General features: G+C 29.2%; 1 protein-coding gene across 1 annotated transcript in view; it reads left to right on the plus strand.

Moving 5' to 3' along the window:
• Positions 1-14287: 14287 nt before the first annotated feature.
• LOC133321324 (probable serine/threonine-protein kinase dyrk1) overlaps positions 14288-26859 on the plus strand; it is a gene marked incomplete at its 3' end in the record, with an annotated part of 40247 nt that continues 27675 nt past the window's right edge. Inside the window, exon 1 of the mRNA XM_061530417.1 lies at positions 14288-16037. Within this exon, the coding sequence (XP_061386401.1) occupies positions 14288-16037 (1750 nt within the window). The remainder of the gene's footprint in view (positions 16038-26859) is intronic.

Here is a 26859-nt window from a genome sequence, read left to right on the forward strand (position 1 = left end):
AGGCAATATGGGTATCAAACTGTTAGTTTTAAAGAGTAGAACTATATAAAAATATAAACCCGGTTAAATAAATACTGATTTTCGATATATAACTCCAAATTCACAGAAAATCACAATTTAAATTGAATATTTATCTGTTTTTGTTGTAAATAGTTAGAAATGTGTGCTGAAAAATCTTGAACAATTCATTATATGAAATATTGGAGCTTGATAATTCGATTTTTATCACTTTTAGTTTAATATTACAATTTTTAGATTTCAACCAATTTCTCCGGAATGAAGAACTATATAACAAAACTATGCAATATGGGTATCATTCTTCAGGATTTAATGAGACACAACGTGGGAATGTATAAACCAAGCGGAAAATTTCAAGATTTTTCATATAATGTGATTTCTGATGCGAAGTGAATTCTGATGGGGGTTAATTTTAGAATGCCACTATTAGTCAATTATATTCATAGTAAACAATTACAAATGAGCTTATTTGTCTTATTTTTACTTCTTTAACACATTTTGTGTGTTTTTTCTTTAATATTCCCAACTTGAGATTTTCATCCGATTTATTAAGAATGAAGAAATATATAGTTTAGACCCCACAACATGGGTATCATATTAAAGGATTTCATTAGAAGAGTCTAGGAAAACTATAAACCCAATGGAAAACCTAACTGAATGTCATAAAAATTGAATTGTTAGTTTAAACCCTAGAATATGTGTATCATATTTTAGCTTTTCATGAAAGCATTGCAGGAAAAATCTAATCCCACCAGAATTACATATCTACCTTAACTACTTCACTCATTTAATTATTTTCGCAAATGCTTATTTTGCATATTAATTTTTTAATCTAAATTTAAATGTATATTGTCAAAGGAAATTGTTATGCTAATGAGTTGTTTTTCCTTATGGCATAACGTCATCTCTTAAACATTTATGGCTACTATTTTTTTTTTTTTGCAAACTATTAAATATGTCATTTTATATACTCCAGATACATTAGCAAATTTCTTTATAGGGTAAGGTATGTGTGTACGTACATATTCCGCACTTACATTTCCAGTTTGCATGTGGTGCTTAAGTATACAATTTAAATAAATTTATTTAGTGTCGGGAGGGGGGTAGGAAGGGGGATTCCATTTAGCCTAGCAGTGTATGGTGTTGACAGTTAAAAAGGATATTTGCCTGAAAATATTCATTTTCATTTTGTGAAATTGCAAAGAATGTGAAAATGTCACTCAATCATGTTTTATGACTTCAGCTAGCTATAGCTGGCCATAACGGTGCGATAACTTCAAAACTACGTAAATGTGTTGATGTCATTTGTATAATATATGTATATAATTGATGTCATTTTGAATATATGATGGGGTTGGTATATTACGCAGGATTGCAGGAAAATTAATTTATATTACAGTACACTTGAGGCTTAGGTCATTGTTTTTATAAAGGTCCGTTAATACTGCTCTATATTGCTCAAATTCCTTCAAGTTGTAATATATTGCAGGATTTTAGCTACTTAATCGAATTTTCACAAAATTTTGTCAATATTATAAAGTTGAGATTTTCAACCGATTTATTAGGAATGAAGAAATATACCTCCCAACCTATGCAATATAGGTATCATAGTTTAGCTTTTGATGAGGAGATTCTTAGAAAAATATAAACCTGCATATAAAAGTAATTTCGATCGGCAGAAAATGATAAAATTTAGTTTTTAATGTGAAAAATTGAAAATTTTGTATTTATTTTTTCAGTGATGATTTTTCGATTTTAAATGTTAAAAAATTGGTCAACATTCATAGTTTTTATCCGAAATCAAGTTTTTCGTGGTTTTCTGTTCATATTACAAAGTTGAGATTTTCCTCCGATTTGTTAGGAATCAAGATTTATATAGATAAACCCAAGCAATATGGGTATCAATGATTAGGTTTTGACGAGTACGACCATAGAAAAATATAAACCTCATTGAAAAAGTAACTCAATTTAAGAAAAATGTAAAAAATATTTTTGAGAAAGTAAAAAATATTTCCTGAGCTCTATGTATTGAAAATTATTAAAGAAAATAGGCGGAAAATGCATTTCTAAATCAATATTTGGCCATTAAATGAAATCCAAGTATTATTTCCCCGAAATTCTCAAGTTGAGATTTTCAAACGATTTATTATGAATGAAGATATATATATATATATATATTTGAAACCCTGCAATATGGGTATCATTGTTTAGGTTTTAACGAGGACATTCCCAGAAAAATATAAACCCAAATGAAAATGAATGTAGAAGTCACAAAAAACTCTAAAATCGCTATAGCCGAACATAATTACTTCAATTATAATTTTCTATAACAAATGGGCCATCAAAATACCGGAAATTTTTTATATAAATCAATATGTGTCCACTTATCAATGTCTGAGTGCTTTTTCGTCAAAATTCCCAAGTTGAGATTTTCATCCGATTTATTATGAATGAGATTATATAGTTGAAACCCCTACAATATGGGTATCATTATTTAGGTTTTAACGAGGACATTCCCAAAAAAATATAAACCCAAAGGAAAATGATTATGGATGCCACAAAACACCTCTAAAATCGCATTAGCCGACCATAATTACTTCAATTATAATTTTCTATTACAAATCGGTCATCAAAGTACTGGATATTTTGTTTTTGTTTCAATTTGTGGTTACTAATTAATGATTGCATGTTATTTTTCCAAAATTCCCAAGTTGAGATTTTCAGCCGATTTATTAAGAATGAGATTATATATAGTTAAAACCCAGCAATATGGGTATCATTGTTTGGCTTATAATGTGAATATTCCGGGAAAAATATAAACCACAATAAAAAATTAGTTTGACCACACAAAACTTCATAAAATAAAATCGGAAGATGGAAAAATGTTCATTAATCATTTAATATTGGGAATTAATTATAAAATTTCGTGAAAAATGTATTTTAAGGCCATGTTTCCATCACTTTACATAATCTGAGTATTTTTTTCGGGAAATTTCGAAGTTGAGATTTTCGCCCGATTTATTAAGAATGAAGAATTATATGATTTTACCCATGGAATATGGGTATCATATTAAAGCATTTTAAGAGGACATTCTCGGAGAAATATAAACCCAACCGAAAATTTAGCTATATAGCATAAAATCGCAGAAAATCCGTTCTGAAGGGAGTAAATTATAATTTTTCATTTTTTTATGGGAATTTTTCATAAAATTGTTCGAAAATTATATTTTTGTATCAGTTGCTGCCCATTTTATTCAACCTGAATGTTATTTTTTCGAAATTCAGAAGTTGAGATTTTCGACCGATTTATTATGAATAAAGAACTATATGGTTTAACCCATACAATATGGGTATCATATAAAAGGATTTTAAGAGGACCTTCTCAGAAAAATATAAACTCAACGGGAAATGTAACTAAATGGCATAAAACCGTACCAAATCGGTTCGGAAGGGAGTAAATTATAGAATATGCGTTTTTTCTCAGATATTTGTCATGAAAATGATTAAAAAATATATTTCTATATTACTTATTAGCCATTTATTGCAATCTGAGTGTTATTTCTGCTAAATTCCCAAATTAAGATTTTCGACCGATTTATTAGGAATCAAGAACTATATGATTTAACCCAGACAATATGGGTATCATATTAAAGGATTTTAAGAGGACATTCTCAGAAAAATATATACCCAACGGGAAATGTAACTAAATGGCATATTACCGTACCAAATCGATTCTAAAGGGAGTATATTGTAGAATAAGCGCTTTTTCTTAGATATTTGTCAGGAATATGATTAAAAAAAATGTTTTTATATTACTTATTAGCCATTTATTTCAATTTGAGTGTTATTTCTGCTGAATTCCCATGTTGAGATTTTCGACCGATTTATTAGGAATCAATAATTATATGGTTTAACCCATACAATATGGGTATCATATTAAAGGATTTTAAGGGGACATTCTCAGAAAAATATAAACCCAACAGAAAATATAAATAAATGACATAGAATCGTATAAAATTCGTTCTCAAGGGAATAATTATAAAAATATGAATTTTTATAGGAAATTCCTCACAATAATTTTTTAAAAAATCTATTTTTGTATTAGTTGTTGGCCATTTTTTGCAATCTGAGTGTTATTTCCACGAAATTGCCAACTTGAGATTTTCGCCCGATTTGTTAAGAATCAGGGTATATATGATTTAAGCCATACAATATGGGTATCATTGTTTAGCTTTCAATGAGAGCATTCTTAGAAAAATATAAACCACAAAAAATTCGTAATCTGATTGGCGTCATTTGGCAATATTTAATTTTTCCCAAACCAAATTTCGAATATTTTTTTATCTTTTATCTGATTTTTATCAATATTTAAGTATTTCTGCACTTAAAGAATTTGCTCTTTGAACTGATCATCGGGTCATTTGTTGTTCTATTTCCAAAGAAAACAAAATAAACACAGCTGTATATCTATCACTTGTCGCTCTTGGGTGTTTTGTTTACCCAAGAACTGAACCTCAACAATAAACAATTGATAAAAACAGAACGCTAAGTGATACTTCATGCGACTCTTGTAATCAATTCTCTATCTCTACTATCACTTTTCTTTGAATACGAAGCAAACACAACAGAAAAATCGAAACTAATGCCGAATATATAACATAGATTTGTTTTTGTTGTTAGATAATCGATGCATGTGACGACGACTGCGACAAAAATGTATCGAACTACTACGAAATGGTCTCGTAATATTTCGCGTTTTTTGTTTTTCGGATTTCGTGTGTGTGTGTGTTTGGAAAAACTTTCGCTTTTCATTTTTGGCTCCGATGATGGTCACTTTGCGGGGTTTCGTTTTCATTCGGTTCGATATGATTTTTCTATTTACAAATTCCCATTCTCAATTCTGAGAGGGTTGTAGAGAGCCCAAACAGTAGCAACATACTACACATGTTGAGAGTTAAGTGGCTCCTAGACACCATAATTACAACAATAGCAAATACACACATGATGGACTTTGACGGACAAACAGAGACCTATCGGACTCTTATCAAAGATAAGATGGGATGGACGAAGAAGACGACAATGTGTTTCTCCTTTCCTTTGGAATGAGTGTGTGTGTGAGTGGGTGTTTGCTTGGTGTGGGTTAATGTTTACTGTTCTGATTTTTGAGTATTTCTGTTCTTCACATGTACATAACAGAATTGGAACGCATCGTTTTCTTCTTCTTCGCAACATGTGTTCTCTGAAGGGTTGGTATGGAATTTTCAGGGATGCCATACTGGAAGGTAGTGTAGTTTGGATTTTGAGGGAAAAGTGACTGTTTCTTCACTTGAAATAATTAAAATCTTCATTTTATTTGTCTGTTAGATGCATTCTATAAATTCTGCCTGATTGGAGATCGATATTGCGAAGTTGAGATTTTCAACCGATTTGTTGGGAATCAGGGATTATATAAAATAACCTAGGCAATATGGGTATCATTGTTTAAGATTTTATGAGGACATTATGTAAAAAATATAAACCCCGCGGAATATTGAATTTGTGGACCCACTATATGGCTTAAGAAGTTCCGACATAAACAAAGTACAAGCTTAAGGCTTAGAAACATGTCTAAAATTATAGAAATGGGTTTGAATTTTCCCCAAAAAGGCTATGAAAGTAAAATTATAATCATTTTGGCAAAAAAAAAAATTAAATTAGGATCCTTTTGCAAAGTTTGAAATTTAAACCGATTTATAAAGAATGAAAAATTCATCAATTTTGACCATAACGCCTTAAAATTATTATATTTCTATTCCTTTACCTTTAAAAATTACAATTTCTGTGTTTTTGAGTCACTTTTCCAAACTTGAGATTTGCTCCGATTTATTATGAATGAAAGGTTATAACACAAAACCCCTGCAATATGGGTATCATTTTTTTAGTTTTGATGTGTACGATCAGAAAATAATATAAAACTAAGGGAAAAATCTTTCTTGAACCCTATATAGCGGGTTCGGAGACCTTCCACATGGAATACACTAAAATAAATTACCAAAATCCATCGTAACCACACCAAAATGTCCTAATATGGATGCACTAATTGTAATAATAAGGAATTTCTGGATTTTAGATCGGTTGCATATAGTTGAGATTTCAACCGATTTATTAGGAATCAAAAGTTATATAGTTAAACCCATGCAATATGGGTATCATTGTTTAGCATTCGATGGGAACATTACCAGGAAAATATAAACCCGCCCATAGAGTGATATATCCAGTTTAAAATTGTGTATACGATTCTTGAAAGGGTGTTTTTCATTTAATTTGACATTTACAAGACGAATATGCTTCCAAATAGCTTTTAATGTCGTTTATTTTACATGATTTTGTTTGATTTTGATTGTTTAACAAATTCTGTGTGTTTTTGTAACGATATCTAAAAGTTGAGATTTCGTCCGATTTATTAAGAATGAAGAGTTATATAGTTAAACCCATGCAATATGGGTATCATCTTTTAGGATTTTAACAGGACAATCTAAGAGAAATATAAACCAGCCTATCTAAATAACAGGGAAGGTTATATTCCTAAAAATCATTAAATAAAGAAGGGTGATTTTTATATTTCACCTTTTATTGTGGACGTTTTTTCTATAAAGTGTGAAACTTCTTGTTATATAACTCATATTTCACCAATAATTACAAATTTATGAAAATTTCTTCATTTTTCCAAAGTTGAGATTTCGCCCGATTTATTAAGAATGAAGAATTATATATATAAACCTATGCAATATGGGTATCAAATTTTGGGCTTTTAAGAGGACATTCTAGAAATACTATAAACCCTATGAAATACTAAAAACGGAACACGATTATCCTATAAATATCGCCGAAATTGAGGTTTGCTTGTGAAATTATATATTTAGCGGTGGTATATGTTACCAAAAATATTGCTAACAGTTATATTTGGGTTCATGCGATGCATCAATGAACGATTTTCTACTTTTTTCCTCATTATTCGAATGTTGAGATTTCGCCCGATTTATTATGAATGAAGAATTATATGTTTAAACCCATGCAATATGGGTATCATTGTGGAGGGTTTTGAGAGGACATTTTAGAAAAAATATAAACCTCAGGAAATAACTATCCTGCCTTCAGTTATTTCAGAAAAGCATTCCTAAGACACACTTGTATATCAAATTACACGGTTTTACTAGAAAATTTCACGTAAAATACTTAGAAATATATGTTATTGATCACATATTTTATTGTTTTTTGCAAAATTGTGAAAATTTTTTCATTTTTATAAAGTTGAGATTTCGCCCGATTTATTAAGAATGAAGAAATATATAGTTAAACCCATGCAATATGGGTATCATTTTTCATGGCTTTGAGAGTACATTGTAGAAAAAATATAAACCTTTGGAAATATCTCTTCTAAATTCATTTATTTAAAAAAATCTTGCCGAACGCAATCTTTTTATCAATTTACACCTTTAAACGTCGAAAATTTACTCAAAAGTGTTCGAAATACTTATTTTTGTTAACATATTTTGCTAATTATTCCAATTTTGTGGATTTTTCTTCCATATTCCAAAGTCGAGATTTCGCCCGATTTATTAGGAATGAAGAATTATATAGTTAAGCCCCTACAATATGGGTATCATCGTTTAGGGTTTGAGGAGGACATTCCAGAAAAAATATAAACCTTTAGAAAAATCTAAATTAAATTTATTTATTTAAAAAAAATATTGCCAAACGCATTCTTTTTATCAATTTACCAATTGAAACATAGAAATCACTCTAAAATGCTCGAAATACATTTTTTTGTTAACATATTTTTCTAATTATTTCAAATTTGTGAATTTTTGGGCATTATTCCAAAGTTGAGATTTCGCCCGATTTATTATGAATGAAGAATTATATAGATAAACCCTACAATATGGGTATCGTAGTTTAGGTTTTTAGGTGGACATTCTAGAAATACTATAAACCTTTAGAAATATCTCTCCTAAATTCATTTATTTCAAAAAATCCTCCAAAATGCACTTTTTTTAATTTACTCCTTTAAACATCTAAAATGCACTCCAAACTGCTCGAAATACTTGTTTTTGTTAACCTATTTTGTTACTTTTTCCAAAAATGTGGATTTTTCTTCATTAGTCCAAAGTTGAGATTTCAACCGATTTATTAAGAATGAAGAATTATATGGTTAAGCCCCTACAATATGGGTATCGTAGTTTAGGGTTTGAGGAGGACATTCCAGAAAAAATATAAACCTTTAGAAAAATCTCTTCTAAATTTATTTATTTCAAAAAAAATATTGCCAAACGCATTATTTTTATCAATTTACCAATTGAAACATAGAAATCACTCTAAAATGCTCGAAATACATTTTTTTGTTAACATATTTTGCTAATTATTTCAAATTTGTGAATTTTTGGGCATTATTCCAAAGTTGATATTTCGCCCGATTTATTAAGAATGAAGAATTATATAGTTAAACCCCTACAATATGGGTATCGTAGTTTAGGGTTTGAGGAGGACATTCGAGAAAAAATATAAACCTTTGAAAATATCTCTCCTAAATTCATATATTTCAAAAAATCCTCCAAAATGCGCTTTTTTTTAATTTACTCATTTAAACATCGAAAATGCACTCCAAACTGCTCGAAATACTTTTTTTGTTAATCTATTTTGTTACTTTTTCCAAAAATGTGGATTTTTCTTCATTAGTCCAAAGTTGAGATTTCAACCGATTTATTAAGAATGAAGAATTATATGGATAAACCTCTACAATATGGGTATCGTAGTTTGGGATTTTATGAGGGCACTACAGGAAAAATATAAACCTCAAGAAATAACCCTCCCAAAATCATTTATTTCAAAAAATATTTTTGAATTTTACATTTTTATTAATTTACCTCTGGAAACATGGAAATTTCACTCAAATCTGTTCGAAATACTTATTTTTGTTAACATAATCAGCTAATTATTCCAATTTTGTGGATTTTTCTTCCATATTCCAAAGTTGAGATTTCGCCCGATTTATTATGAATGACTTATTATATATGTAAACCCATACAATATGGGTATCGTAGTTTAGGTTTTTAGGTGGACATTCTAGAAATACTATAAACCTTTAGAAATATCTCTCCTAAATTCATTTATTTCAAAAAGATATTACCATACGCAACCTTTTTATTAATCTACCCCTTAAAACATGGAAATTTCACTCAAAACTGTTCGAAATACTTATTTTTGTTAACATATTTTGTTAATTATTCCAAAAATATAATTTTTTCTTCATTATTCCAAAGTTGAGATTTCGCCCGATTTATTAAGAATGAAGAATTATATAGTTAAACCCCTACAATATGGGTATCATTTTTTAGGGTTTTTAAAGGACATTCCAGAAATAATATAAACCTCCTAAAAATCCTGTTCAGATTACCCATACAACAAAATTTTATATTTTGTGTTATTTTTTTTATTTCATTCAATTGTATTATATTTTTCCCACCAATCTGGCATCCCTTTGTGTACCCCCTTGAAATCCCAATGACTTTAAGAGTTATTGTGTTTACATTAAGTGAGTGGTATTGGTTAGTTAGTGCTCCTCCACCAAGTAAATGATTGACAATATGATTGTTTGCATTTGCATTACCATTTTCTCTCCCTCTCTCACACACATATGAGAATATAAAATGTCTTTCTCTCTCCTTAAGCCATATTTCCATCATTTTCAAGATTTTTATGGGCCTTTCTTTAATAATTGCTTGCTCACTTGATTTAGGGCCTGTGTTTGGTGGGAGCAAGAAATATCTTCGTGAGAAACAGCGAGCATATTAATGGCAATTCATTCATGAGTTCACGTGTTTGTAATTAGATGTGTGCGAGTGCGAGCGGGTTTTTTGGGGCCAAAATTCGTTTGGGGGATACTTCGGAATCTCCCACCAACAAAAAATTACTCTTCTTGGCTAGTGTAGGCTGCTCTCCCTCTCATTTGTTACGCACACACACACACCCATTCGAAGACATTATTAGGGAATTGTCGGCACGACAATCTCCGGTTGGTTCTCCGATGTGTTTGTTTTCTGCTGTGTGCTCTTTTTGTTGTTGTTGTTTTTGCCGTTGATAACGAAGAAACACACCAACGACAAGAAAATTAAAACAAAAACAATTTCTACTTCTTCATTTTACCCAACTGAGTTCAGTACATTTGTGCACTTATGAGAGTCAACATGTTGTTTTGAATAAAATCCAACAACCAAACCAAAATTTAAAAAAAAAAACTCAACTCAACTAAAACCAAAAAAGCCTACACTCCAGAGAATTACAATAATACCACAAATTTTCAAAACACAAAAAAATAAATTAAACAGCAACAAAATCTATACAAAAAATTATTAAAAAAATAAATATTTTATGGAAAATTTTTTTAAATAAAATTCCAAAAAACCCGCAGTGCAATTTATTGCAAAAAAAAGATCTACAAAAAATCGTAAAAAAGTAATTAAACAACAACAAAAACAAGTGCAAAAATTCAAGGAATTTTTTTCATATAATGAATATATCTAACTACCAGACCTAACCAAAATCGGGGTCAAAACATATAACAGAAAAAAATCATGTGGAGGAATGACAAATGAACGAACGGGCGCGAGTCTCTATGTGTGTGTGGTGGTTTTCATAGATATTTAATTTTTTTGAAGGCAAATAGAAGAAAAAAAAAACGAAGAAAATATTGAAGAAGAATACCAACAAGAATACACAAAAAAAAATAATAATAGACCGCAAAATGTCGAAATAAAACCAAATTCTAATAAAAAATTGTTTTGAATTAGAAAGAAGAAGCAACAAAATAAAACAAAACTCACAAAAATGCAGTATTATTAAAAAAAACAAACAAATTTTGGGAATGCAAAAAAATGAACAAAAATAAATTATAGAAAAAAGTAAATGAAATAAAATGAATTAAAAATTTTAATAAAAAACAAGCAAATTAATTTTGGAAAAATATAGAAAAAAAATTAAAAAAAAAAATTAAATTCAAAAACAGAATCTTTATGGGCAAAAGAAAAAAGTTAAAACGAAATATGCCGACAACATGTGACATAAATATATAATAAAAAAAAAATTGAAAAAAGAACAACAAAAAATATATTTGATAAAGATGTGTACCCAAATTAAATTTTGGAATTTATAAGATTTGTGTGCTATATTAAATTTTAGAATTTATAAGGATTAATTGTGTGCTAAATTAAATTTTGGAATTTATAAAAATTATTTGAAAAAATCTTCAAATTTTTTTCTTCAAAAAATATTTTTTTTTTTCACTAAAAGATATGGCTTATAAGATCCTAATATTGTTGGAATTATATGTCATTTGATACCTATTGTGTCGTTAAATACAATTTTGGCAATTTTTCTTTGAAATTCTCAAGTTGAGATTTCAACCGATTTATTAAGAATGAAGAATTATATGTTGAAACACCAGCAATATGGGTATCAAAGTTTAGGTTTTTAAGTGTACATACCGAAAGAAATATAAACCCAAAGTTTTTACACACCCCAGCCCTTATATTTCAAAAAATTATTACCAAAGGAACTTATTTTTTTTACAAATGTGATTTTATTCTGTAAACTTTCATAAAAAAATACGAAATTTGATTTATTTATCTTGTAATTTGTCGTAAAATACGATTTTGCTAATTTTTCTTCAAAAATCCAAAGTTGAGATTTCGCCCGATTTATTAAGAATGAAGAATTATATAGTAAAACCCCTGCAATATGGGTATCAATATTTAAGGTTTTGAGAGTAGATGCAGGAAAAACATAAACCCAAAGATTTCACTCACCCGGTGCTTAAATTTTAAAAAATTATTATTTCAGGAAATTATTTTCTTTAAAAAGTCTTTTTTATTTGGTAAACATTCATAAAAAATTGCGAAATATGATTTTTTTGATTTGTATTTTGTTAATAATTACGATTTCACTAATTTTTCTTCAAAAATCTAAAGTTGAGATTTCATCCGATTTTTTAGGAATGAAGAAGTATATAGTGAAACCCCTGCAATATGGGTATCAAATTTTAGGATTTGAAGTGAACATACCATAAAAAATATAAACTCGAAGTTTTCACTTAACCCGGAACATTTATTTAAAAAAAAATAATACCAAAGGAAGTAATTTCCTTTAAAAAGTCGTTTTTAATTGGTAGACTTTCTTCAAAAATTTCGAAATTTTATTTATTGGCCTTGTAATTTGTTATTAAGCATGATTTTGCTAATTTTTCTTCAAAAATCCAAAGTTGAGATTTCACCCGATTTATTAAGAATGAAGAATTATATAGTAAAACCACAGCAATATGGGTATCAAAGTTTATGATTTTGAGAGGGCATTCCAAAAACCCTATAAACCATTCCTTAAACCCCACCAGATTGCTTATATCCTAGCAAATGTCTCCTAAATGAAGTTTATTTCCTTTTAAAGGCCGATAAGCGAAGTAAACTCAATTTTAATGTTACCAAATAGTTGCTATTTATCATCTATTTCACTCTTAAATAATTTTCTGTCGCTTTTTCTTCATTATTCCAAACTTGAGATTTCAACCGATTTATTAAGAACGAAGAGTTATATATGTAAACCCATGCAATATGGGCATCATAGTTTAAGTTTTGAGAGTAGATTTTAGAAAAACTATAAACCATCTATTATACACAGCCTGCAAGTTAATATTCCTCTAAATTATTATCGAAAGAGGATTAATTTGTATATTTCACCTTTTACGTTGAAAAATTGTCATATAAAGTTTGGAATAATTTGTTGTTTAACTTCTATTTTACCATTAATTATGAATTTGTGAAAATTTCTTCATTTTTCCAAAGTTGAGATTTCATCCGATGTATTAAGAATGAGGATTTATATAGTAAAACCCTAGGAATATGGGTATCATTTTTTAGGTTTTGATGAGAGTGTACAGGAAATAATATAAACCTCAAGAAATAATTAACCTGGTTAAATATTTACCAACATCATCTAATGCAATTTTTATCAGACTAATGCAATTAAATAAATTATTTTTTACTTGGAAATTGTTCATAAAAACTTTCGAAAAATATGCCATTGATCTCCTATTTTGCTGTAGATTAAAAAATTGCCATATTTTCTTCATTTTTCCAAAGTTGAGATTTCGCCCGATTTATTAGGAATGAAGAATTATATAGTTAAACCATAGCAATATGGGTATCCACGATTAGGGTTTTAAGAGGACATTCTAGATAAAATATAAACCAACACAAATATCCAACCTGTTTGAATATGTACCAACATATAATTATCAGATGAATGCAATTTAATAAATTATTTGTTTTTACATGGAAATTGTTAATAAAAACTTTCGAAATATATGCCATTGATCTTATATTTTGCTGTAGATTACAAAATTGCCATACTTTCTTCAGTTTTCCAAAGTTGAGATTTCGCCCGATTTATTAGGAATGAAGAATTATAGGGTTTAAGCCCAACAATATGGGTATCCACGATTAGGGTTTGAAGAGTAGATTCTAGAAATGATATAAACCTTTCATTAAAATGAAGAAAAAATACAAAAATTAAAAAAATTTAAATATATACAAAAAATAATCGAATAAAAAATGTACAAAATTAAGAAAAAATATATAAAAATAATAAAATTAAAAAATATTCAAAAAAATAATAATAAAATCAAAGAAAATATTTCATTAAATTTTATAAATATTAAAATATAAATAATTCTCCAAAACTTTTTCTACGAAAGTCACCGCCACCACCTAACCAGAACAAATAAAAAAATCTCCACAAGTGTTAAAAAAATCGATTCCAATTTTTTTTAATCCCCAAATTATTATTGATTTCCAGATTTTTTTGTGAATATTGAAATAAAAAAATAAAAATTATTTTTTTGCACAAAAAACGCTGTTGCAAAATAGCCTTAAGCAATGTGACTTAATTAAAGAGAAAAAATCGATACCAGTGTAAACAAAAAAAAAAAATATATAAAAATATAATATTGTGAAAGGAAAGAAAGTCCAGTGAAGAAGGAAGACCAAAATAAAAAAACAACAACAACTACAACAAAAACTAACGTGTTTTAAGCCAATTAAACGAACGGCAACTAAATAATTCAGAAAAAGAAAGGTTTATTTTTAAACCCACGAAAGCAAAAATAAGAACAACAACAAAACGAGAACTAACCCAGTGAAAAAAAACAATTACAAAAACAACAACAAGTTGAAAAGAACACCCGATGGCAACATTAGCAATTGAACAGCAGAATAACACCCACTTAACAGTAACGTCGACGTCGGCTAAAGGCAACCACGGTAACGCGGCTAACACCAAAGCTAACGTCAACGCTCTGTGTAGTAGACCCATTAAAATCCCCCTGCCAGCAGGTGCCGCCGGTTCCACTTCCTTTGCCACACAATTATCCACCGGTTCGGCTGATAGTGCCTGTGTGGTAGCAGCCAGAGGCAGTACCAGTAGCAGCAGTACCAACAATGATGATGATGTTGGTGGTGGCCACACACCCTGCTCCTCATTCGTTTCTCTAACAGGGGCCAGTGCAGAGGCACGTCGCAAAGACGACATCTTGGCAATTACTCAACGTAGTGCCAGTCTGAGTTTACATGGCGCCGCCCATCCCAAATCCCAATTACAAAAACTTAAACAGCCTGCCTATCGTCAGCTGTTGTCTCAGGACAGCGGGATTGATAATGATCGCGATTCAGCCGTAGGCTCTCAGCAACAATTAAAATCGGCTCATTGCTCCTCATCGAGTAATGAATCGATTGGAGCCAATTCCTCGGGAGATCTTTCCCATTCAAAATACTCAGAGGATGCCCTCGAATCGGAATCCTCTAGTGGCTATTCGGGTAGTACGCATAGCTTTGGGGCTTTGAGTTCGGGAAATAATGGTGGCGGCACACGAAGGATTAAATATAAATCCTGTAACAGTTCCACCACCCTAGGGTTGGGTGTGGAGGATCGCATTGATGAGGTAGAGGATCTACATTTGGATGATGAAGATGATGATGTGGACGTGGAGGAAGATGTGGTGGATGGCGAAAATCCTCATGATGAAGATCCCGATGATAGTGGTCTGCAAATGTGTGTTAGTCCCAACCCAGGCAAGGCCACAACCACCACCAAGACCGAATCGGAAGTTATTGAAAAAGAAATCAAAAAATCTTCCGAAAAATCTGCCGAAGATTTGAAAACACCCAAACTTAAAGGTCAGGTTTTGGCCACAGATGGTAATTACTATTTCCCCCTGCTGAACATCTCCGATGATCCCGTCATCAATCCCAAATTGATAAATAAAAAAGATGGCCTACAGGATTGCATGTATTATCTCGATGAATTCGGCAGCCCTAAGTTAAGAGAGAAATATGCTCGAAAACAAAAACTCAAAGAGTTGAAGCAGCAGCAAAAGGCCAAGAAAAAAGCGGCCAAGGAATTGGCAAATATGGCCGAGGCTGGCACAAGTGGTAACTCGAAAACCTGCTCCTCGACAGACAACAATACAACAACCACAACCAAAAAACGCCACTGCACATTTACCACCCAGGAATGTCAGGAAGCCAATGAAGCGGAATTACAGCCCCTGCAACCGCATACAGAAACTAACCCACCCGCCACAAATAAATCATCCAAAAACACATTAGAAACTCACTGTGATACTAAAGAGAAGAATAGTCATTTAAGTTATGCTAAGAAGAAGTCTACAACAACAACCACAACAACTACAACTACTGATAGCTGTAAGAAAAGTCTTTTGAAAAATGATGGTGGCGACCAAGAGGAGAGTACCGTGGTGGCCTCCGAAGTTAAAGCCGATGATGATCATATTGTCGATGTAGATCACAAATGTAATGATGATGACAACAACAATGGTCCCTGCCCCAATGATCCATGCAATTTGCGTAAAGCCTCAATGACAGCGTCCTGTGTTAGCTGGACCAAGGTTATGAAGAAATTCAAAAATATGTTGGGAGGTAAATTGAAAAAAAAAACAATTAAATAATGAAATGTATTTGTAAATATTTTTTAGGAATTTAAAAAAATATTAAAACTTTTTTTTAATTTTTTTTTTCAAAAATTTATAAAAAACAAATTTTTTTCATATATTTTTACCACAGAAATTTTCGAAATATGTCTTATTTAACCTATATTTTGTTTTAAATACAATTCCACCAATTTTTCTTCCAAAATCCAAAGTTGAGATTTCGCCCGATTTATTAAGAATGAAGAATTATATAGTTAAACCCCATCAATATGGGTATCAATGTTTAGGTTTTGAAGAGTAGATGCTGTTTGAACTATAAACCCGAAGTTTTCACGCACCCCCGTGCTTCTATATCAAAAAAATTATTATTAAAGACAGTTATTTTCTCTAAAAAGTCGATTTAATAAAGTAAACTTTCATAAAAAATTACGAAGTATGATTTATTTACCTTGTTATTTGTTATTAAGTACGATTCTACTAAATTTTCTGCAAAATTCCAAAGTTGAGATTTCAACCGATTTATTAAGAATGAAGAATTATAGGGTTAAACCCCATCAATATGGGTATCAAAGTTTAGGTTTTGAAGAGTAGATGATGTTAGAAATATAAACCCGAAGTTTTCACGCAACCCTGTGCTTATATATCAAAAAATTATTATTAATTGCAGTTATTTTCTCTAAAAAGTCGATTTTATTAAAAAAAAAAACTTTCATAAAAAATTACGAAATATGATTTTTTTCACTTATACTTTGTTTCTAAATAGAATTCTACCAATTTTTCTTAAAAAATCCCAAGTTGAGATTTCACCCGATTTATTAAGAATGAAGAATGATAGGGTTAAACCCCATCAACATGGGTATCAAAATTTAGGGGTTGAAGAGTATATGCTGTTAGAAATATAAACCCGCGGTTTTCACGTACCCGGTGCTTATATATCAAAAAATTATTATTAAAGGCAGTGATTTTCTCTAAAAAGTCGATTTTATTAAGTAAACTTTCATTACAAATTACGAAATATGATTTATTTACCTAGTTATTTGTTTTAAGTACGATTTTGGCAATTTTTCTTTAAAAATCCAAAGTTGAGATTTCGCCCGATTTGTTAAGAATGAAGAATTATAGGGTTTAACCCCTACAATATGGGTATCAATATTTAGGGTTTTGAGAGTAGATACTAATAAAAATATAAACCCAAAGTTTTTACGCACCCCGGTGCGTATATACCAATAAATTAATTACAAAAGGAAGTTATATTCTTTTAAAATCGATTTTATTAAGTAAACTTTCATAAAAAATTACGAAATATGATTTATTTAACTAACATTTGTTTTCTAAATAGAATTCTATAATTTTTTCTTTAAAAATCTCAAGTTGAGATTTCGTCCGATTTATTAAGAATGAGGAATTATATAGTAAAACCCCAACAATATGGGTATCAATGTTTAGGGTTTGAAGAGTAGATGATGTTAGAAATATAAACCCGAGGTTTTCACGCACCCCTCTGCTTATATTTCAAAAAATTATTTTAAAGTCCGTTATTTTCTCTAAAAAGTCGATTTTATTAAGAATTACGAAAGATTACGAAATTTGATTTATTTAACTTATATTTTGTTTCGGTATACAATTCTATCAATTTTTCTGCAAAAATCCGAAGTTGAGATTTCGCCCGATTTATTAAGAATGAAGAACTATATAGTTAAACCCCATCAATATGGGTATCAATGTTTAGGGTTTGAAGAGTAGATGCTCTTTGAAATATAAACCAGAAGTTTTCACGCACCCCTGTGTATATATTAAAAAAAAAATATTAAAGGTAGTGATTTTCTCTAAAAAGTCGATTTTATTAAGTAAATTTTCATAAAACATTACGAAATATGTCTTATTTAACTTATATTTTCTTTCTAAATACAATTCCGCCAATTTTTCTTCCAAAATCCAAATTTGAGATTTCGCCCGATTTATTAAGAATGAAGAATTATATGGTTAAACCCCATCAATATGGGTATCAATGTTTAGGTTTTTGAGAGGATATTCTAGAAATAATATAAACTTTTCGTTTAATAAAAATTTTGGGCTCTATATCGAAAAATGTCCCCTAATGGAACTTTATTTTATTAAAATGGGCATTTATCTAAAGAAAAATGTCTTCACTGTAACAAATTAGCTGTTAATTAACATATATTTTGTCTTTATAACGAATTTTATTAATTTCAAATTCCAAAGTTAAGATTTCGCCCGATTTATAAAGAATGGAGAATTATATATGCTGGGGTTTGTTAGTTTAGGTTTTTGAGAGGGTATACTAGAAAAAATATACACATGGATTTTTCGTCCCTACCTTTTCTTATATTTTGAAAAATTATTATTAAATACAGTTATTTCATTTAAAATACCGCCATATCATAATATTATATATATTATAATATTAGGTATTTAAAAAAATATTACCTTGCCACATTGTTGTCAGCTTAATCAAACATTTTTTTTATTATTATGGATTAGCCTTTATTTAATCTTATACATTTTTTCAATTTCCAAAATTTTAACTAAAATGTTCTTTATCTTCTTGTTTATTTTTAGGTAAGTGGCCCGTAATCTTTAAACACAAAATATAATCACTTTGATTAACAATATATTTGTTACCTTGATAAAGAAGGTATTCTTTGTTGTTGTTGAAATAACTTCTTGTTCGGCTGTCCTTCGTGTTATAAAGGTAAGGTGTTATATTATGGGGAAATTTTGAAAATCAAGGCAATAAAAATCAGAGCTCTTGGGTAATACTGTTTTGTAAAAAATATATTTTTTGTGAAAGTAAAAAAAAACTTGAAAAAAATTAAAAAAACAATAATTTTTTGCCACAAAATTGTTAACAAAAAAGGCATTATTTTAATTCTTTTTAAAAAAAAATATATATTTTTTTTCATTTTCTTCTTTTTGAAAAAAACTATTCTTAAAAAATTTTTTTTTGTTCGAAAAAAATGTTATTTTTTTTTGTTACCATGTCAGGGTTTTTATAAAGAAAGTACAATCATAAAGATAATATTTTTATAGAAGTCATGGCATTCTTACTTTCATTTCTATTTATTTAATTATTTTGTTTTTGTTGTATTGTTTTTATTGCCATTATTTAGAAATTAATCTAATCAGGCATCATTGCTGCTTATCATTGTTTACTATTTTTTTGGGTTATAAAAATTAATATTATTTTTTTCTTTATAAATGTAATTGAAATATGTTGACGTGGGAAGCAATCTATATTTTGGTTATTCAGTGCTGACACTGAATAAAAAAACCCTGGAGAAAAAACCCGTAGGAGGTAATGTATTTAAACAAACACCTTTTGTTGTAAAAAAATATAGGAATGAAAATGTATTCCGATTTTTTTAAATAAAAACAAATAGAAATTTATTTAAATTAAAAATAATTAAAATTAAAAAAATTAGTTTTTTTTTAAATTAAAAAATCTAGCCCATAGCCCAATATGCCTGATGAGCCGCTTAACCAACGGCGAAACGCGTCGCATAATGGTGGGTACGTAGGTTCTTCTCCTGGCTTTCCTTTTCATTGCTAAACTTAGATCATCAAGCTCGACTCGAAAAAGTATAAATAATCACTTAAAAATTACTTTCAAATGATCACTGCCCTTACAAGGCAAAATTCAAATAACAAAGATTTGCCGAAGAGATGAAAACAAAATTTCAATTGGTTTCTGAGATATGGCCATGAGAGGAAGACAATATATTAGAGAATTTTTAGGAAAAACTCAAAATTACGATTTTTCAAAACTTTAGCTATTTTGAGGCACTGAATACAGTTTTTCCAGGATGAACTGTTTAGAAGATTTATTATCCTAGTCAATAGTTACAATAGTGCCGAAGACTAAGAAACTAAATTCCAAATGGTTTTCAAAATATATTAAATTGTCCCAAAAAGAAGCCCCTTATATTCAATATACTCAATTTGCGACCGATATTTCCATGATATCATGGACCATGGCCTATAGTGAAATTCGATCTAGATTATTTTTTCTTTTAGAAGCAGAACCCTAAAATGCTGCACAATGGGAGATTTTTGCATAATTTGAAAATATATAAAAATGTCATCAAAAATTTAATTTTTATTTATATAGAGAAATTGAGGCCGATATTTCCCGGAAATGTATTGTATATAGTGATTTCCTTTGTATGGAGACCCATCGTGAAATTTGAGGTAGAATATATATTTCATTGGAAGTAGTCCACTAAAATGTCGCACAATGGGAGATTTTGGCATATTCTGAAAATATACAAAAATTTTAACAATAACATAAAATTTCAATTTGTTGTCGCAATTGGGGCCGATATTTCCAGGATATATATTATATATACCGCTTTCATTTGTTTGAAGGTCTTTACTGAAATTTGATGTAGATTATTTTTTCCTTTGAGAGCAATCACCTAAAATGTAGCACAATGGGTGATTTTTGCATAATTTGAAAACATTAAAAAGTCACATCAAAAAATAAAATATAATTTGTATATCCGGAATGCGACGGATATTTCCGGGTTATATATTCTGTATACCGATTTCTTTTGATTAAGGACCCATAGTGAAATTCGATGGAGAATATTTCTTTCATTGACATCATGCCTCTAAAATAGAATTTTATTAGAGATATAGCAATTTTTTAAATACACCCTAGTTCTCATTGGTTATTGAGACTCTGGACATTGTTCATAATTTTATTGTTGTTGTAATAATTCTTTTCTAAATAAAAAATTAGAGATTATTTAAATTACATATTAAATAAAATATACTATATATATATATATATATTTATAATGTGCCTTTGTTAGCAACAACAACAACAAACAGTTCAAAGTTTATTCAAATCTTTGTTGTTGTTCAGCAGAAAAATAAGTGAATTGAAACAAAGGAATATTTCAAAAAACAATGGCGGTCAGGCCAGATCGTCGGACAACGACTAGGCCACCATCAGCTCATTAAGTGATAATAGAAATTACAAATGAACTGTAAATGCTGGGTTCGGAATATTGTTTGATGGAGAAAAAATAACAAAAAAAAAAAATACAAAATAAAATAAAAATCTTAATAAGACAAAAACAGGCATAAGGAAATTATTTATCTTCTTTTTAATTTTTATTTATTTTTTTTCTGATTAAGGGAAAAATATGTCACTTTTAATGTTGACATTAATATTCAGTTACAGTAATTTGGAAAAATTTACATCATAAAAAGCACGCAGCAATGAGGAAACAATAAATGTGAGAGTACTCTTCCTTTGTTTTTTTTTTTTTTGGGAATTATTATTTTTTAATATTTAATTATTTTATTTTTTAATATTTAATTTTTTTACACATATCCAAAAATCGAAATTTATTCCTTTTTTTTGAATATGCAAATATAATTTTTTGTATATAAAAAATATAAAATTTTGTAGCAAAAAAAAAACCCAAGACTTCATTTAAAAATTTAGAAATTAATTTTTTTAATTAAAACAAATGGAAATTTACTTAAATTAAAAAATGTACATTAAAAAATTAGATTTTTTTTAATTTCAAAAAAATTTTATATCTTTTTTAATTTTAAAAAAATACTTAGTAATTTTTTTAAATTTAAAAAAAAATTGGAATATATTTTCATGTGTTAAGCAAATGCCCAAATGTTGAAAATCTTTATTTTGCCCATAAATTGATTTTTTTCGGCAAATTTTGCCAAATTCTCATGGTTATAACTATGTAACCCACAGGAAATTTATGATCCCGTCTTCGGCATAATTTTAGCCAAAGACCTGAAGAATATATTTGTAAAACATTTCATACTTGGAATACTTCATTTAGTACCTCAAAATCGCCAAAATGTTGAACATCGTTATTTTGCCTATAACATGATTTGTTACGAAAAAGTAGTACGACATTCTCATGGTTATAACTCTGAAACCCGCAGGAATTTTACTATCTCGTCTTGGACATAATTTTAGCCAAAGACCTCAAGATTATATTTGTAAAACATTTCAACTTGGAAATTTTCCATTTACTACCTCAAAATCGGCCAAATGTTGAAAACCTTCATATTGCCTATAACTTGATTTGTTTCGACAAATATTGCAGGATTCTCATGGTTATAACTCTGAAACTTCTAGAAATTTTAATATTCCGTCTCCGACATAATTTTAGCCAAGGACTTGAGGAATATGTTTGTAAAATATTTCAACCAGAAAATACTTCATCCAGTGCCTAAAAATCGCTAAAATATTAAAAATCTTATTGTATCTATAACATCATTTGCTTCGTCAAATATTGTGATATTCTCATGCTTATAACTCGGGAAGCTGTTAGAATTTTATTATCCCGTCTGGGACACAGTTTTAGCCAAACACTTGAGAAATATATTTGTAAAACTTTTCATCCTGGAAATACTTCATTCAAAATTTCGAAAATGTTGAAAATTTTTAATTTACCTATAACATGATTCGTTACGACAAACATTTCGATATTCTCATAGTTATAACTCGGAAACCTCAAGGAATTTTACTATCCCGTCTTCGACATAATTTTAGCCAAGATCTTGAAAAATATATTTATAAACATTGCAACCAGGAAATACTCCATCCAGTGCCTTAAAATCGACTAAATATTATATATCTTTATTTTGTATATAACTTGATTTGCTTCGACGAATATGGAGATTGTCTCATGGTTATAACTCAGAAACCAGAAGGAATTTCATTATCCCGTCAGGAAAATAATTTTAGCCAAAGACTTGAGGAATATATTTGTAAAACATTTTATCCCAGAAATACTTCATCCAGTGCCCCAAAATCGTCCACAAATTGAAACTCATTATTTTGTCTATAAATTAATTTTTTCGGCAAATTCTCATGGTTATAACTCAGAAATCAGAAGGAATTTCATTATCCCGTCAGGAACACAATTTTAGCCAAAGACCTGAGGAAAATATTGGTAAAACATTTCATCCTGGAAATACTTCGTCCAGTGCCTCAAAATCGCCCAAATGTGGAAAATCATTATTTTGCCAATAACTTGGTTTGTTTCGAGACAGATAAGCTTATTCTCGTGGTTATAACTCAGGAACGCGCAGGAATTTTGTTCCCGTGTCTTTGGTAAAATTTTAGCTAATGACTAGTAGAAAATATTTGCCAAACAAATTACCCTGAAAAATTACATTCAATGCCTCAAAATCGGTAAAATGTTAAAAATCTTAATTTTCCTATTTTTATATTTTTTTTCACAATTTAATCTCAACTAACGGCATTTGTTTATAAAAAAACAATTATTCTAAATATAAATATTTTGTTTTTTAATTAATTTGCACAAAGCAGATTAATATAAAACTCTTCCCGGAAATCGTTAATGATAAGTTTGGGATTATAAATTAAAAACAATACAACTTTCCACAGCTCAATGATGTGATGATGGGTTTCTGATGTCTGTCTGCTGTTTTTTTTTCTTCACTGTATTGTGGGGTGGTGTGTATTATGTATTTTAATCGTCATATTATTGTTTCACTTAATGCCTGGTACTATTATGATGCTCTGACTCTGGCATATGTCACTCAAAAATATTATCAATTGTTTTTTTTTTTTAATTTCTAGAGTAGTTACGCCTTTTTGACACAACAAACAAGTCCAGCCGCCATGCAGCGTCATCATCACCATGATTGATAACTCGACAACAAAGTTATAATAGGAATAACAATTTTTCGTTGTCTTCTTCTTTTTATTTATTTTTTTTTTTCAATATTTTTCCTCGAATGTGGATGAACAGATAATTATGGTACGAGTAATTATGGTACGAGTTTTTAAGCCTACAATATTTTTTTTTGCAAAAATATTATCAGCCAATTTTTTTCTTCTTGTTGCTGTTGTCACATTGTGCATTGTTTCACATGATTAATGTTGAATTTAAAATAATGGCATGTTGTTGTTTTCTATATAATTTTTTTTCTATTTTTTTCTATAAAAAATAATATATTTTGTTGTTGTTTTCAAAACAATATATATTTTTCGGATTTTAAAAATAACAATAATAATTATGTTTAATATATTTTAATATTATTATTGTTGTTGCTGTTTTTTCTCACATCTCATTTTGTTTTCTTGTCAAAAAAACCCCAACAAAATTCCATTTACTTTGTATATAAAAAAGACAGCAGAAAAAATCTTAACCTCCACCTTGCCAAAAAACAAAATCCACGACACATGTCATGTATTAATAATTTGACGTCAATGTTGTATAGTATATTCTGACAGATTAATTTCACAGAGACACACCCATTAAGGTGTTTTTTTTTAATTTTTTTTATCTCCCCTCGAAAATAGAAAAAATAAACCATTTGGCAAATGTCTAAATGCATATTCTTTACTCTAGCGCCTAAAAGTATGCTATGCATTTTAGGCATTCAATTCATTTTTCATTCTCTAATAGGGGAGAGGGGGAGAAAAAAATAATGAATGACCTTTTAATTTAATTCATTTGAATGGCAATGAAAATAAAATTGAGGTATTTTATTTTTTTTTTTTTGTTCTTCCCCCAACTTTCACCCCCCCCCCATGCCGAGGGGGGAAATTATTTTCTATAACCCTTCAAAAAAAAGTTCAAGGTGCATTTATTTCAATAATATGGTAATTTTCTCAGGGCCATAAATCGCATACCATTAGGAATTTTGTGTTACTTTCTTTGGCATTATTGTAGCAGGGGACTAGGAGAAGACATGTGTAAATGGGACCATCCAGGAAAAACGCCTTGCAGTGCCTCAAAATATTAAAAATCTTGAAAAATCTCTATTTAGATTTTTTCTTAATTTTTCCTTAATATAGTTTATTATTATCATGGCCATATGTCAGATACCAATAGCTATATTGTTTTCCAGTCTTTCGGAGTATTATAGCTATAGACTAGGAGAATACATATTTCAAACATGTCATACTGGTGAAACTTCATCCAGTGCCTCAAAATTGCAAAAATGTTGAAAAATATTCATTTCGATTTTTTCTGAAGGTTTTCTTAATATATTGTGTTATTATCATGGCCATATCTCAGAAACGAATTGAAATATTGTTTTCCAGTCTTTGGCATAATTATAGCTATGGACTAGTAGAATAAATGTTTCAACTATTTCATCCTGGAAAACCCTCATCCAGTGCCTCAAAATAGCAAATCGTAAACAATCTTAATTTTGATTTTTTTTCTTAAATTTTCTTTAATATAGTGTATTATTTTCACTGTTGTATCTCAGAAACCAATTGGAATTTTAATTTTCAGTCTGTGGCAGTACTGTAGTTAAAGACTAGGAGAATAAATTTTTCTAACATTTCATCCTGGAAAAACTGCATCCAGTGCCTCAAAATAGCTAAAATCTTATTTTTTTCTTAATATGGTGTATTATTCTCATGGCTATATCTCAGAAATTACTTAGAATATTGTTTCCCAGCCTTCGGCACAATTATAGCTCTGGACTAGGAGAATAAATGTTTCAACTATTTCCTCCTGGAAAAACCTCATCCAGTGCCTCAAAATATCTAAAATCTTGAATAATCTTAATATTGATTTTTTTCTTAATTTTTCCCTTTTTGGTGTATTATTCTCATGGTCATATCTCAGAAACCAATATGAATATTGTTTTCCAGTCTTCGGCATAATTATAGCTATGGAATAGCAGAATAAAAGTTCCCAACAATTTGACCTGGAAAAATTTCATCCAGTGCCTCAAAATAGTATAATTTAATGAAACAATTAAATATTGATTTTTTTCTTAATATATCCTTCATATGGCGTATTTCTTATCATGGCCATATCTCGAAAACCAATTGGAATTCTGTTTTCCGGTCTTTGGTAGTTTTGTAGTTATAGACCGAAGATAAATGTTTCAAATAATTCTTCCTGCAAAAACTTCACATACAGCCTCAAAATATCGGAAATCTTGAAAAGTCTTAAATAATTATTATTATAAAATTTTCACCTCTTATGAAAAATATTGCTATGTTCTAGGGCTTATATCTAGAAAACTATTGGGAACTCAGATTTCCTACTGCTAGCACACATTTAGCTATGGACTGGTAGAATATATATGTAGACTTGCATATTACGAAAAAACTACATCTAGAACCTCCAAATGGCCAAAATGTAAAAAATATCTCGTTTGTATAAATTTTGAGTTTTCTCAAAAAAAAAAAAAAAAAAATTAAGCTTATTTTTGTTTCTATATCTTGAAAATCAATAGAAATTTCATGTTACTTCCTTTGACAATAGTGTAGGCAGGGACTAGAAGAAGGCATGTGTCAAGGGAATCATTCAAGAAAAATTGCCGCCAGGACCTGAAAATACCAAAAATTTAAAAATAATTATTATTTTGAAAATTCCATATCATGCAGAAAAAAATTGCTATATTCTAAGGTCTATATCTTGAAAACTATTAGGAATTCAGATTTCCTACTGCGGGCACACTTTTAGGTATGGTCTAAATCGATTTATCCTTCAAAAACTGCTGCGAGTTGCTCAAAATCGGTAAAATGTTGAAAATCTGCATTTCATAAAATCTTGATTTTTCTTCAAGAAAATATCAGTTTTCATAGGCTTATATCTCTAACCCCATTTGGAATTTTGTTTCTCAGTGTTCAGCATTATTGTAGCTCAAGACTAGTAGAATAATTTTCCCGAATAACTTATCCTGAAAAATCTGCTGCAAGTCTCTATAAATCGCTAAAATGTTGAAAATCCTTATTTTATAAAGAACATAAATTTCTTGACAAAAGTATCAATTTTCATAGACTAATAACTCGAAGCCTATTT

Source organism: Musca vetustissima, unplaced genomic scaffold (assembly GCF_032173495.1).
Source record: "Musca vetustissima isolate MV318-11 ecotype Yass unplaced genomic scaffold, APGP_CSIRO_Mvet_v1 utg5916, whole genome shotgun sequence".
Classification (NCBI taxonomy): domain Eukaryota; kingdom Metazoa; phylum Arthropoda; class Insecta; order Diptera; family Muscidae; genus Musca; species Musca vetustissima.